The sequence below is a fragment of the Lytechinus variegatus genome, chromosome 4 (assembly GCF_018143015.1).
Source record: "Lytechinus variegatus isolate NC3 chromosome 4, Lvar_3.0, whole genome shotgun sequence".
Classification (NCBI taxonomy): Eukaryota; Metazoa; Echinodermata; class Echinoidea; order Temnopleuroida; family Toxopneustidae; genus Lytechinus; species Lytechinus variegatus.
In genome coordinates, this window is record NC_054743.1 from 52,919,197 (window position 1) to 52,934,493 (window position 15,297).

The 15,297-nt window shown below is 36.9% G+C and overlaps 1 protein-coding gene across 1 annotated transcript in view; it reads right to left on the bottom strand.

Moving 5' to 3' along the window:
• The window catches only part of LOC121414316 (mitochondrial tRNA methylthiotransferase CDK5RAP1-like), a 33,615-nt gene extending 19,241 nt beyond the window's left edge, over nt 1–14,374 (bottom strand). Inside the window, exons 1-6 of the mRNA XM_041607453.1 lie at nt 13,849–14,374; nt 11,078–11,181; nt 9,651–9,786; nt 5,235–5,445; nt 2,297–2,417; nt 1,715–1,972 (exon numbers count right to left, since the gene is read on the bottom strand). Coding sequence (XP_041463387.1) covers nt 1,715–1,972; nt 2,297–2,417; nt 5,235–5,445; nt 9,651–9,786; nt 11,078–11,181; nt 13,849–14,326 — 1,308 coding nt within the window. The 5' untranslated portion in view covers nt 14,327–14,374. The remainder of the gene's footprint in view (nt 1–1,714; nt 1,973–2,296; nt 2,418–5,234; nt 5,446–9,650; nt 9,787–11,077; nt 11,182–13,848) is intronic.
• Between the last annotated feature and the right edge of the window lie 923 nt (nt 14,375–15,297).

The following is a 15,297-nucleotide window of genomic DNA, read 5'->3' on the forward strand; positions in this document are numbered from 1 at the left end:
AATGTTATAAAAGTAGAAATTCAGAAGTTGACATATCATCATATGTTGAATGAGAAAAGAAAAAAAACATTATATACAGTAAATATATATACATATTATACAATCAAGGTCACTGACTGTTCCACACAAGTATAGATTCAAGTCTATTCCACCGAAGAAAAGGCATATGGAACTCCAGAACTTGTTCTCCATTTACCGGCGAAGAAACGAAGTTTGATATTGTTCTTGAATAAATCCTGAGCTGCCTTTGACCATTTCCTCTTCTCCATTAGATCGTCACGCGTGAGGTCGTCAACCATGTGGTAAGATTCATTCGCGAGCTTCATTCGCTGATTCCTCATGACTTCCACCTTTTCGCGATACGATAGGGTCTTGAAGAGGATGTGACGCGGTCGATCTTCTATACGCTTCCCATCACGATGGGCTCTTTCTACTTTGACAGCGAGACCAAACTTTTCCTTCAATATTTTCTCAGTGACGTCGACGCAATTTTCTTCTCCCGATGTCGATTCCGGAATACCGATGATCCTGATGTTATTCCTTCGGGAAAATCGTTCGCTCTTGTTGATCTCAACACGTTGATTGGCAACTTCGGATCGCAGCTTAAGCACTTCCGTTTCCATTATCTTCATTCTTTTCTCCAGGCTTGTATATTTTCCCTCCATTTCCGTTACTCTTCGACTCTCATGTTCAATGGCAGAAGCCAGGTGCGTCTCAACAAGTTTTACGTTCTCCTTGAGTGAAGCGACGGTATCTCGTATCATCTTTTCGAACTTCTCCGTAGCAGCTTTGAAGTACCGATCTATTTCTCCTCGGGTTACGTCATCATTGTCATGCAAATTCAAGGAATCTGGAGAGCTGGAAATATCTTCTTGGTTCCTGGTCGTCTGCAACATTTTAAGTGCACTCCTTGAGAAAAAAAGTATTGCTGAAATACTAGCTTATGAAATTTTTGCATTGTAACTAAATAGGGAATAATTTCACAATTTTGTTAAAAAAAAATCAGATTTTGAATAATCTGTTTATAAAAGCAAAATGGAAAACAAATAGTCCAGGGGTCTGGGGATGGCTCACTATTTTTTTCATTAAATCTCTGACGTTGGATGATTAAACTACATGGTTCAATGAAAAACAAGTCTTGCGCAACTTTTGAGACTAAATATGTGATGCCCGGTTACACGGTTAACAAAATTGGATCCCTAACATTTTCTCCGGCGACAATTGCTCCACTCTGAATTCCACACACTAATGAAATGACTGACTTCAACCCTGGGTATAACACTATACTCTACCCTAAACTTAACATAAAACCCTATTACAACCCTAACCCTACATCTTAGAAGCCTGGAGCGATTATCGCAGGAGAAATGCTGTGTCCCCACAATACTTTGCAAAATTATGGAAATGAAAAACCTGGAATGTTTAAATAGCTCAAACATGTCCATAAGTAATGATTAATCAATCAATATTAAGAGCATTGAGACATTCCAAGGTAATGCCCCTACCATTAGCTTTGTATTATTGGTCATTATAAAGTCTGTATAAAGTAATATGGACTTTACCTGAGTATCATCAAACATGACAATTTTCCACCATTAGAATTTGAATTAAAATCTAGTATCCTCTCTTAGTTATATTCATACATGTATTACAGTAACTTGAGCACTTACGTTACATATTTAGCAATCAGATATTAGAAAGCTAATGAACTCACTTCGTCCGGGAAATCTTTGGGATGTGGAGAAGTGAACCTGATCCTCATCTCAGGGTCAACCATCGCAACTTTCTCTAGAAGATCGGCAAAACGTCTTCCGCCTTTCTTAGGCTTGTAGATGGATTTGAATCCACGAGCTAACCTGGTTGGTTCGCTGGTTGTAGTACCCTCTAGGTCAGCATTGTTGTAATAGTTCTCTTCAGATACATCACGGTAGCTGTTCACATTTTGACCCAACAAAGTGACTTCCTTCACTCCCTGGGGAGAAAATATTTTATAAAGAGGTAAACACATCTTTTGTTTATTGGGTTCAAACACACTGTCAGCTTAAAATGGTGTGATGAATGAAAGCCATTGAAATAAAAATGGTCAATATGAAAAGTATATTTAACTATTTTCCTAAAGCATGTTGTATTAATGTAAAAAGCTCTCTTGAAGACCAAAGGGCAACATTATAATATGAGAACTTAAAGGTTGAATTCAATTGTTTAATCAAGTATATTGTCTTGCTATGCCAATCCATGTGTGCAAAGTTACAATCAATTGTATCTCATTATGTTACACCATCCAGATATTACTGACCTGATCTGAAAGGGCTTGTATCTCATCTATAATGGAACTGATTGGACGACTTCTCTCCCGGCCACGTGTGAATGGCACTATGCAGTAGCTACACATGTTATCACAACCTCTCATTATTGATCTGAATCATAGACAAGTCAATTAGAGTGAATGGCTTCAGTATTCAGTTGGCTCTGCACTACAAAGTCAGAATTGAGTAATCCATAACCGGCTGAAAATTTGGATTAAAAGATTCAGTCCTAATATAGAGAGGGAGCTGACATAAAATTCAGAATCTCAAAATTTTACCTGTTTTTTCTGTTTATTTGTGATAAAGTTTTGCTTGACACTTTCATCCCAGTTGGCATTCAGGCTGCTCAACAAAGTGTTAAAATGAGATCATACGTCAAGAAAAGTGATACCTTCATTCAAAGGTAGGTTCTATTATGCATGAATAATGTAGGACAATTCCATAAAATATTATGTCCGACTCCCTATATGTGGGACCGTCATGAAATCTTTTATCTCTGATTTCAGGTTCATTTGACAGTCTGTTCTCAAAGGACCATGACTTGGTCAGTTTATGAAGTGAAGTAAGACTTGAGAAAAATGGGGATCGGACATACAAAAAGGTTGATCATTTTATGGCATTGCCCTGTAGCATTCCATTGTAGTAATAAACATGTAATGTATGTATGTATGTAATCTATGTTCATTGTCTGCGGTAAGTCTCAATTCGAGATACAATGATCCCAATTAAAGACTTATTCTATGACAAAGATCAATTAATCTTGTAGCCTCACAGATGATGATAATAATCAACCTTTCTGTACTCCCATCTTTCCAACTTGCTTCCTAAACAGCTCAAGCAAAGGAAAATTGGAGAGCATTACTTATCATATAACATACAAAGCAGAAGACAAATTTCAGAAAGGTCAAAGGTCAGGAAGTCATCCTTTATCATGCATCCTAAAACAAATTACATATCATCATAAAACTTTTTTAGTAACATCAAACCATTACAGGTTCTTTATCCCCACAGATGAGTGATGAATACACTTGGGTGCCTTGTCAAAAGTCATGTTTTGGGCCCTGGAATTACCTGACCAAATCTCATCATAGTCGAAGAAATAGGGAATGCATGTAGTACCTTCCTAGTACGATTCATGTTAAAAGATGCTGCACAAGACTTCTGACATGGTGTACCTTATTGTACATCTACTTCAAGGAATAGACTGAGGCAAGAATTAATACAAAAGTGATCTACCAGTTGAACAAACAAAATACTAACCCACTCTAATGACTGCAACCTGTGCATGACCTTCCTTATCAACCAACTACATGTAATCATTTACCAGTCAATGTTTGTTTGTACCATCTATCTCACATAATGTTTAAAAAATAAAGTTGTCTTGTAATAAAAATGTGTGGACCAATGAAGATAAGATGTACATAAATGCCCTTTCTGTTTCAGAAAATCTCAAATTCCATTTCAGCATGTCTGAAAACGGAAATTCCATTTCCCCATAGGCTTTGTGTACATGAAAAATTGACAATTCCGTTTACATAGAAAACCAATACGCAATGAGTAGCGATGTCAAAATGCTAGCGCTGCTCAAATTTGCATCTACCAATGTACTAACATCGCTTTAAAATCCATTTTAATTGAAGAGATTCGAGCTCAATATTTATTTAGAGAAATATAATCAACATGAATACATTCTCACCTTTCATATTATTAGCATTATTTTATGGTTAAATGCGATTTTATCGCTGATTTGGGGACTTTCGCACATCGTTTTGAGCAGTTGACGACTTCCATCTATCCGCCATTTTGGATTTGCTAAATCACCGTGATCATTATGACCGAATGCAGAGGGCAACAACACACGGCCGTATTCTGCCTTATATGCGGACGTGAGTGTAAACTAATTTAGATACAATCAAGTGATGGAGAGGCTCGAGTGTAGTTACGATGTGTTGATTGTCATGATTGTTTTTGCAAAGTGAGATTGTGTTTTTTTAAGTTGATATTTGTATTTTGTTGAGGATGTGGGATTAAAGGGGTGGTCCAGGCTGAAAACATTTATATCTTAATACACAGAGTAGAATTCACTGAGCAAAACGCTGAAAATTTCATCAAAATTGGATAACAAATAATAAAGTTATTGAAGTTTAAAGTTTAGCAATATTTTGTGAAAACAGTCATCATGAATATTCATTAGGCGAGCTGATGATGTTACATCTCCACTTTCCGTTTTCTTTAAAATGTTATTAGATAAAATCATATTTTTTTCATTATTTCATACTTGTGTGAACAATATGTCTCCCTTATAATGAAATAAGTTGCATCAATAAATATCTGATGCACTAAATCAGTTGTCAATCCAATTTTTCTAGTTCTTGGAGGAAAAAAATTGAATAAACCTAGTTTCATATGATAAAATACAAAAGAACAAGTGGAGACGTGACATCATCAGCCTACCTAATGAATATTCATGACAACTGTTTTTACAAAATATTACTAAACTTTAAAATTCAATAACTTTGCTATTTGTTGTCCGATTTTGATGAAATTTGCAGCATTTTGCTCAGTGAATTCTACTCCATTTATTAAGCTATGAATACTTTCAGCCTGGACCACCCCTTTAATTACTGTTGCTATTTTGTGCATTTTGAGAAAAAACATGTTTTCCGTGATTTTCCGTTTGAAAAACCACCTTCCTTTTCAATCGGCCGATTCCGTGAATTCCGTCCGTTTTCCGCCATCGCGGAAAATCACTGTCCCTATAAATAATTTGTTCAGTGTTGGCATGAAAAATTGTGACAACATAACTCAGAATGACATAATAATAAAATCCTTCTAATGTAATCATAATATAATGTCATGAGTTTCTCCTCAGATCATGATATGAGACTTGAAGCACACAATGCAAATTTATCATTAAAATTTACTCACACGAAAGCCGACTTTGAATTCGTATCCAACCTAACAGGTATGACATCAGCATAGGTCTCATCCATAGATAGCATGACATTGATTGCAGCCTGGCCTGACCTAGCAACGGTCAAAAGCCTTGGGAGGTCTCTATAAGCATCAGGTCCAGCCACTATGTCTACTGTCTTGCTCTGTTCTAAAAGCTTCTTCTTTAACCTTTCTGCCATACAACCTTAATCATGAAAATTAACATACAGGTAAGGTAGGTCATTCATAGGTACATGTAGGACATCATACAGATATTTCATGTCTTTAGGTTATATATTATCCAAATATTTATTCTTTACTAGTGCCATACATGCAGTTCCAAAGCATGCAAATTAAGAAAGTCTAAGTCTACTCAACCACGCAAAATGGGGTTGAATAGAATGGTTCAACTTGCACTGAACATAATATCCAATATATTACACAAATAATAAAACATTGAATACTCCTAGCTTTATAATACAAACACCCAATTTGTAGAACTAGTCTAACTAAACCAATTGGCCCAAATTACGAAGGTAGTTTTTAAAACCATCAGTTGAAACCATGATTTATCTCCTGTATAACTGATGCTCATTGTCTGTGTATCCAATGATGATGCACACTTTTGTCAGTGTGCCAATTTGCTACTGTTTGAGGAGTGGAGGTGGTTGGAACTACATGTATGGTTGTTCCCAAAGTGACGCCACAATGTGACTATTTTCCTGAGGGGCGCATGAATAGTGTACTCATGAAAACAGTAGCATACTTAACCATGATGACAGGCATCAATTTGGTGCACTGTGACCGAAGCACGCATCAACATTGGACATTTTTTAATATATGCAGTAAATGAGCGTAATTTATACTGGAAGTCTGCATAAACCATGGTTTAAACCTAAGGTCTTAAAAACCACCTTTGTGAATTTAGGCCATAGAGATCTAATGTTTAGCCTATATGTAGGAGTAGGACTGAGTATCAGTGTAAATAATTTAAGCAATTGGAGAGTAGAACTATTCATTGTGATTTCGTAAAGTGCAAAATATGAATTTCCATTCTTATTGAAAACAAGTGATGTTGAGGAACAATCTTTATCTTGTTCCCAGTTGTATCATGTTCAAAGTGCTGTATAAACAACACATAAGCAATGTTGTGTCTCACACACTTGTAAAAGTAACCAGAAATATTGTGATTTGCAAGGGCATGCAACAGAATTGTATCAAAAGTTCATTGTAAAATAAATGGGATGGAATAACATTTGTCATAAGAGTCTTGCACGTAAAGTTTAATGTCGACCTCAAAATGGCCTTTGACCTAACCATGTGACCTCTGAACACAATAACATACAGGTCTCCCAAGTCCAGCTACAACCCAAATTTGGGTGAAAAGTGACTTACGGTTGCAGAGTTGTGTGTCATAAGAGTCTTGCACGTAAACTTTATCATTGACCTGAAAATGACCTTTGACCTCACCATGTGACCTCCGACTGTAACATAAAATGCAGGTCTCCAAAGTACATCTACAATCAAAGTTTGGTTGAAAAGTGACTTGCAGTTTTTGAGTTGTGTCATAAGAGTCTTGCACGTAAACTCTAACGTTGACCTGAAATTTACCTTTGACCTTATCATGTGACCTCCAACTGCAGAATGACATGCAGGTCCCCTAACTACATCTACTATCAGGGTTTGGTTGAAAGGTGACTTAGAGTTGTGGAGTTACATGTCATAAGAGAGTCTTGCACATAAACTTTTGACTTTACCATGTGACCTCTGACTGCAGCCTAGCATGCAGGTCCCCTAACTACATCTAACATCCAACTTTGGTAGAAAAGTGACTTACGGTTTTACAGTCATGTGTCAGAAGAGAGTATACAAATAGGCATGAGTGTGATGGTGCGAGATTTCGCATGAGGTGAAAGAAAGATGCTTTCTTAGCCGAGTTGAATAGAGCGTTTCTTTCTTTCACCGAATACGAAATCTCGCACCATTGCACGAATAAGAATATTTGCTATTTCTGTTGTACAATGTCTCAGAATCTAGCAAAAATATGAAAAAACAAGTTTTTCCCTGCAGTAATCTATGAAATGGGAGCAAAAATATTGAAAGCAAAAAGCAAAATCCCACAAGCCGGGTCCACAAGCGCACATGATCTTGGACAGCATTGTGCATTTAGCCAGCGGGCTGTACGCGCATTGTCACCTTATTCAATGAAATCGCATTGTGACGTCACCTCCTAAAGCCATGCAATGGTACATTTTGGATGGTACCTCTTGTGTGCAACGGTACGAATGTGTGACATTCAGCCTCCCATTTGCTCGCATACAACAAGCTAAGTAGGCGTTGTACAATCTTGCATATAAACTTTAATCAAGGCTCGACATTAGCGGTGGCCCGGGGCCACCAAAAATTCATCTCACGCAACCATTATTGAAATAATGTTAAGTTTTGGCGGCCCGAATCGGGCAACCAATAATTTTCAAAGTAGCGCAATTTTTCTCCCGATTTTACATGCATTTATCAACCTTCTACAGTTAAAATTGCAAGTCAATTCGTCATGCGTCATTTTTGTTAATCTACACACAAAGATTGCATAGTCATGACAGTATGTAGGCCTACCGCTAGCATACAGTAACTATTATTCAGCCGGCCGCGCCGGCTGTCTGGCTGAGCTTTGCATGCATGAAACCACTGCAGCTAGCTAGCTAGTGCGCAAGCAGACTATTCAGACTCAGGGAGCTGCGATACGAAATGTTATTGCTAAGAAATCTTCCCCAGAACTTTGGAAATCTACGTCAAAGTTACATTTTACACCAATGAAATGCCCTTCTACAGTCCATATTACTGAAACCTGATTAATTGCAAGCATTAAAAGGAGGAATTATGACCTCTCTTTTGACTCAAAAAGACCGATTTCCAAATGCATTAATACACATAAAACACATAGGTGAGTACATCACGGTCCCATATGTGCATTTGTATGTATGTTGATATTTGGTTTATTTCGAAGCTGTGTCTCTTCGAGCCAAAAATGAATAGGCCGCTCTTTCTTTCTTGTTTACAAATGACTTCTTAAACCACTCTTAAGGAAGTAAATACTTTGGGAAGGCATTTCATTGATATGACATGTGAATTTTTTCCATCATTTTGTCAAATATAGGGAAGGAATTTTCTCAGTTTTTTCCAGATTAAACTTTTGCCATTTTATTTTTTCTTTCATTTTTTTCACAGTGATTAAACCATTTATACCCCTTCCCATTGAAAATGCCTGATTAAAGAACATGTTTCTACTGAATAATAATAATTTTCCCCATTTTTTGATAATTTTGTTTTATTTATTTCTCTTAAATTTTCTTTTGTTTTTTCTAAAAAATTTTTTATGACCTGTTCTTCGTTTTTTCTTTCTTCATTTTTCTTTTGTTTTATTTCACTTAACATATTCATTTTTACAATTTTTGTTTTCTTTTTTCAATATACTATTCTAAAAATTATTTTTGTTTATTTCCCCCTTTTACACATTGTTCTAATTCTGCAGCATGTGATTTTCTCCTGCTATAATATGCTGAAAAAGAGAAAATAAACTGGATTTGGGGCCTGCATAATCTAGGTTTTACAATCAAAAAGGAAGAAAGGAAAAATCATTGTTTTGTAAATCTATCTGAGTTTGCACTATTTATTTACTTTACCATTATGAGTATGTGTCTATACGGAGATTAAAAATCTACACAACCTGGGAACAATACAATTCTTTTATTCTCTTTCAATCATTTCATATTTACAATGATAGAACAATTTATATATTACCACAAAATAAGCAAAGTAAAATAACAGCAAGCACGATTTACATACAAGATGTACAAAGAATAGTGTTAGTTGTACATGTAAGTGATTGCAGAATATTTCAGTTTGTTTTATTCATTTTTAATTAATGTTTTTCTTTATATTTTTCGGGCCACCAAACTTTATTAGTGGGCCACCAAAAAAAATTATTTGAAGGTTTTGGTGGCCCGAACGGGCCACCACCAAAAAAAGTTAATGTGGAGCCTTGCTTTAATGTTGACCTGAAAATGACCTTTGACCTTACCATAAGACTGTCAACTGCAGCATTACATGCAGGTGGAGGTTATGGAGTTATGTGTCAAAATGTTTGTGACGGACGGACGGATGACACTTAGATCCCGTATAGTCTCGCCTTCACCTCTGGTGGGCGAGACAAGAATGATAATGAATAATTGTACTCTCGAAGTGCTTACAATAATTGTGCATATAAAGTCAAGTGGATAGTATAGAAAAATGAAAGAGGTTTTTAGCTAGTTTTTGTTTTATTGTTCTGAAGGACATGAAGGGATGTTGCTGGGGAGACTATAATAGGACCAGAAAAACTTAAGAATCGGTTGTTTTTTTCTGAAAATTTACCAAGTACTCCAATCTTAAGTGGGGTTTCTCCTTTCCTTCTGTTGTTCTTGAGAGACTGAAAATACTTGAGTCTGTTCCAAATCTTCTGTTCTGCATTCTCACGGATGGCACACGTAACAGCAAGAATAACATCAGCCTGAAACAGTGAAATAGATAGGGGAATAGTTGCTTTGTGAGAGACAAGATTCTAATCAAGGCTTATTATTACCACATTATTTTAGATCTAATGTTCATGTTTCATTTTTTTCAATGCTGGAAAGCCAGTACATTCATCAAAACAGAAAACCATGAAAAAAAGAATCATGCCCAGAAGAATCATGACGACTAGCAGAAATATTTTCCATCTATTCCAAATCCAGCATCAATTATTAAATTTGAAATCTATTTGACCTTTTATACATGCATGACCAGGGGCCCGTTGCAGAAAGAGTTGCATTAAAATGCAAGACAAAAAATCAATCGGAAGTCCCAAATCCGCGCTGTTGATTGGTTGAAATTCAAGTTGCGCATGATTTTCAGAGTTGCGATTGATTGCAACTCTCTCTGCAACTGGCCCCAGTCTGTGTAGGACAATCTCTTCAATGCGGATGATAAACACACTCTCCATACATGTACATTATTTTAGATCTTCTATACACATGTAGTTACATAGTAAAATGCAAAGACAAGATAATGGATAAAGGATTCATTTGAATGAGAAAGTGTTTGAAAGATAAATGTAGTTTCAGTAAACACTGATTTCATTAGAAGGTTGGTACAAACCCAATGAATTTGCAATATAGCCTATATTATAATCATAGATCTGGATCTGGTAAATACATTAACTGAACTTTATAAGTAAAAGCATGAAATCTAAGCTGATAAACAATCCCATTGAACTGACTGAAGACCACTAACACAGATAAGTACATAAAAATAATAATAGCTGGATTTACAGTTGTATCATTTTTTGCCTGAGGATACAAAGCGCTGCTATTATTACCCCAGCTTTACATTAGCTCGAGCTACCATCACCAGGGATCAGTGCATGCAACAAATTAATCCTGCTGGGTACCCATTTACCTCACCTGGGTAGAGTGCAGCACAGTGCGGATAAATTTCTTGCTGAAGGAAAACATGCCATGGCTAGGATTCGAACCCACGACCCTGTCTGAAAGGCGAGAGTCAGAACCACTAGACCACAGCATGCCCACATGTGGGACAGTGCGTTGTTATAACGTGGAAAAAAGACAAGACCATTTCATGCTTGTTTCATACTAATTCTTTAGCAATTACACAATTTATTCAATAATTCTTTGGCACATATTTTTTACTGACACATACATGTAGGAGGACATTTATTGGATTCTCTACAAACTCATTTTGAAATCGTTACCACAAATGGCATTAAGATCTGACTTGAATGTACTACTAGTGAGTTTACTTACATTAGATATATCTTCAACTTTCTGGAACCCACTCCTCTCAAGTATTGCCCATGCAATCTCAGTATCACTCACATTCATCTGGCATCCATAGGTTTCAAAGTATACTGAATGAATTAAAAAAAAGAGTACATTTCGAGTAGGCTATTAACATCTTGTATTAGACATCAAGAAAGGGTTAAGCTATTATTAAACAGAGCAAGTCCAAGAAAAATATCTAAAAAGCATACATTTGGATTTTGCTGTTATGACATATGATTTATATTGCTTAGTTGATGACTTTGGATTGAATATTTTATCAATGCACCCCCTACCTAAGAGACCACAAAAGATTTCAAGGTTTAAACACCAGCTATGAGTGAGATCACGTCCTATAAAAGTGCGCTTTCTACGTTATAGTGATAAAGTGAAAGTTCAACAGAATGGTCGTCAAGTGAAAGGCACATCCTTCTACTGTACATGTACATCTTGGATGATCTTCCGAAGAAAGTCTGCCTGGAGCGTAGCCGCCGACTCCCAGCTCTTTGAGCAGCTAAAGAAGAAGGAAATATTGTGTTGTTCTCAAGAGCAGAACGGTGAAAGCTGGTCATCATCGAGAGGGAAGATGGGGGAAGGAAAGTGACGAGAGATACAAATAGAAATACCTACGCAAAAAAGGTGTCTGGAGATAATTGAGCAATGGGTAATGTTAAGCACTTAACGGAACAAGGATTAAAAGCAATAGCAAATGTGAATATGAATCATATCACAGAGGAAGATCAAGGGAAGAAAATAATGTAATAATGTTATTTTTTCTTTTCATTTAACACAGGCCTTTTGAGTATAGACAATGTGAATGCTTGTTTTAAGTTTATACAGGTTTTGGAGAAAAAAAGATGAGAAGAATCAATTCTGTCGGGGTATCTGACAGTATTTTAATCTGTTTGGAAGGTTATTAGTGTTTATTCAATAAAGTTTTAACAACAAAAAAGATCATTATTTCAAGCGATGATGAAATTAGGAAATGAGTATTTTGAATATCTGTTGGCAATGAGCAGAAGTTATTTTGCAAAATCTCACTGGAGAGAATGATAGTAGAGTTGATAACTTTGAAAAAGGAGAAAAGTGCATGTTTTAAAGATTGTTGAGAGTAGAAAATCGTCCGCTCCATCTAAAATCCAATCAAGTGTGACCGAGTTAGAACAATGGACTCTCAATAATAATATGAAACTGAATCCCAAGAAATGTTCAAGTATGACAGTAACGTTCATGCGTAACCCTCCTCTGCCAACCATTTTATTAATTGAGGGTCAAGAAATTACTCAAACAGATTGTGTAAAGTTACTAGGGGTTAATATACAGAGTGATCTTAAATGGTCTTCACATGTAAACGAAATGGTAAAGAAGGCAAACATGAGACTGCAAATGCTGCGAAATCTAATCAGGTTTCGACTACCAATTGACGATTTGGTTAAAATCTATGTTTCTTACATTCGACCGGTGCTCGAATATTGCGCTCCTGTGTGGTGTGGGTCGAATCCCACCGCCAGGAAGCATGACTGAGCAAATGTTAAGTACTGTTACATTTTATGTTCTTTTCTTCTCTTTTTTTCGTCTCCCTATCACTGAGACCTTTTTTTGTCTCCCTATCAGTGATAGGGAGACAAAAAAAGGAGAAGAAAAGTTTCAGAGCAACATCTATATTCATTCTAACATCTACAGCAAGATTCTTAGATGTGATTGTGTAATAATGACTTGGGTCATGCATGATACATTTAATTTCATTTTTAGAGATCTATTTGAAACATCATGGGCATGGTCTTGCCTTGCAAGGGCCTAGTTTGGTAAGACTGGTATTGGTAACAATAGTGTAGTTGTCTAGAAAGTTTAGAACGGTAGGCTAAATGCAATTGGCATAAATTTGTAGTAGCTCATTTTTAACCTTTTTCAACTTTCATCATTTATTTTATGATATTCTTCAGAAAAGTCCTTTAACTCTGAAGTTCATCAAACTTTCAGTGAACTGTCAATCTTTTCTTCCAACTTCATTGCCATGCAATACCAGCACACCTGTTTTCTGTCATCTTATTACTGAGGAATGAAAGGTTGATTGTTTGGGAGCAATTAAGAACCAAACAGTGTTTACGCTGTCATTCAGCTCCTTCCGCAAACTGTAAACAAGTTCATGATACATTAGCCATTAACCTTGTTGTGTTTCTGACCACCAGTTTTTCTGGCACCATCACCCTCTTCTTGGGAGATGGGGCCTGGATGCAGACATACACCCTAATCGTCATGGAAACATTGACTGACAGTTATTTTTAGCCAATTATAATCCACTTTGGTCACCAGCTAGGAGGCAGATTTTGCCATCTTCATTTTGCCCCCTAGCAGAAAACGCCACTCTTTGAGAAAGTTTCAACGTGGAAACTTCACTTCTGTGTTTTCATGTTCTCATTTAGTCAAACAAATCACTTTTCTCTAACTTCACCATCAATGTTGGAGGATCCTCATTACTTTGGAGCACTAATTTTGCTTCGTTTTACTTTCATGATTGGATCGTCTTGTGTGCCCAGCATTGGATTAATTTTCGCCTCTTAGTCTTAGTCTTATGTGTTACTTTTGCAAACATTGTAAATAACATTTTATACGGGATGTGCAATAACTGAACTTATTAAAAACACTTAATCTGTGGAGATCGACCTGCGCCAAGCGTTCAAACAAAGACCAGCTGTCCGCACGGTAAGTGGAATCACTAACTAATATTCCTAAAAATTCAAATGGAAAAAAATCACCTCTTCTTGATTTGCCTTCTCCAACATTGTCTGATAAATATGGTATACTCTCATGTCTGACAGGAACTTCAACTTCAGTATTTTGGCGATAACTATCTGCAATGAAATCATGAAGTGTTGGTCCGCTCCTCTGCAGCTTTACTTTGACTTTGACCTGCTGGTCTAATGTAGAGCTAGCAGCACAAGAACCACCGAGGGTATCTGTCACTCCACAATCCCTACCGCCGGAATTCAGGGGCAGTCCAGACGCAGAATCCGTACAAACATTTTGACGAGTACCATAATCATATGGTACAAATGAATGTTGTCGCAGTAAATGCTGAGCTCTGGAATTTCTCGAAATATCAGAAACTTTAAACAGATTTGATAGGTCTTGTTTGCGATTACACAGACGGCAAGAAATACTCCGATGAATGATTAAATTACAAGAAGTTCTCAACGCCATGATGTTCGGCAGCAAACTGCTGTAATGCAGCATAAGGAAATTACGTACGCGGTACGGTAAACCGTACAAATAAGTAAACCGTACGGTACCGGTACGTACACGCACGTGTGGAAGAAAGGAATACGGGGAATCACCTTCATCGAGCTCATTATTTAAGTGCAAGTGCAGCGCCCGCTTTGCGCTTCCTTTTGACGGACTAAAGCTCAAAAAAGCTTCCTTTTGACGGATAAAGCTAAAAAAAAATTGGGCGTTGTGGCGTGCGCCTGTAATCCAAGCTGTTGGGAAGTTACAAATTGATTGAGGTTCGAGTTCTGGTCACGTCTTTCGGATGCCGTTAAGGTCCGGGTCCCAGACGTAAATAATCTGATTGATACATGTCTGACAAAACTCAAATACTCACATGGGCGGAAATCCCAGGGGGCCGGGACAGGGGGGACGTGTCCCCCTACTCAAAATAGTAGGGGGGACACAAATCAAATGTCCCCCTACTATTTTGGGTATTTGGTGATGCTAAGAAATATATAACTCGAAATGGGATAAAACGTGCGTTTTTGGACGAGATGACCTTTTTTTTTTTTTTTTTGCTTGTCAAATATATTTTCGTCGAAATGATCTTAAATTTTAGGTAATAGCCTTTTTTTTTGGCTTGTCAAATTTTCCAGAACCTTGTCCCCCACCTTTAAGGAGAGATTTCCGCCCCTGCACACACACACACACACACACACACACGCTCATCTCAGCGTTTGATAATTTTTTTTTTATTCTTATCTCAAAAAATATAGGTTCCATTACCACCTATCTGTACAGCAAAACGTTGAGGTGGGAATACCAGTTAGTGTTTTTAACACAAGGGAGTCCTTCGTTATTCAACTTCATGAGCATAAAATACAAGACATAGGCCTACATGCAGTTAGACATTTCATTTTGCAGACGATAATGTTTATGGTTTTCCCACAGGAACCCCTCCTTCATTATAGAGAAACTGCAGATATCAATTATTAATA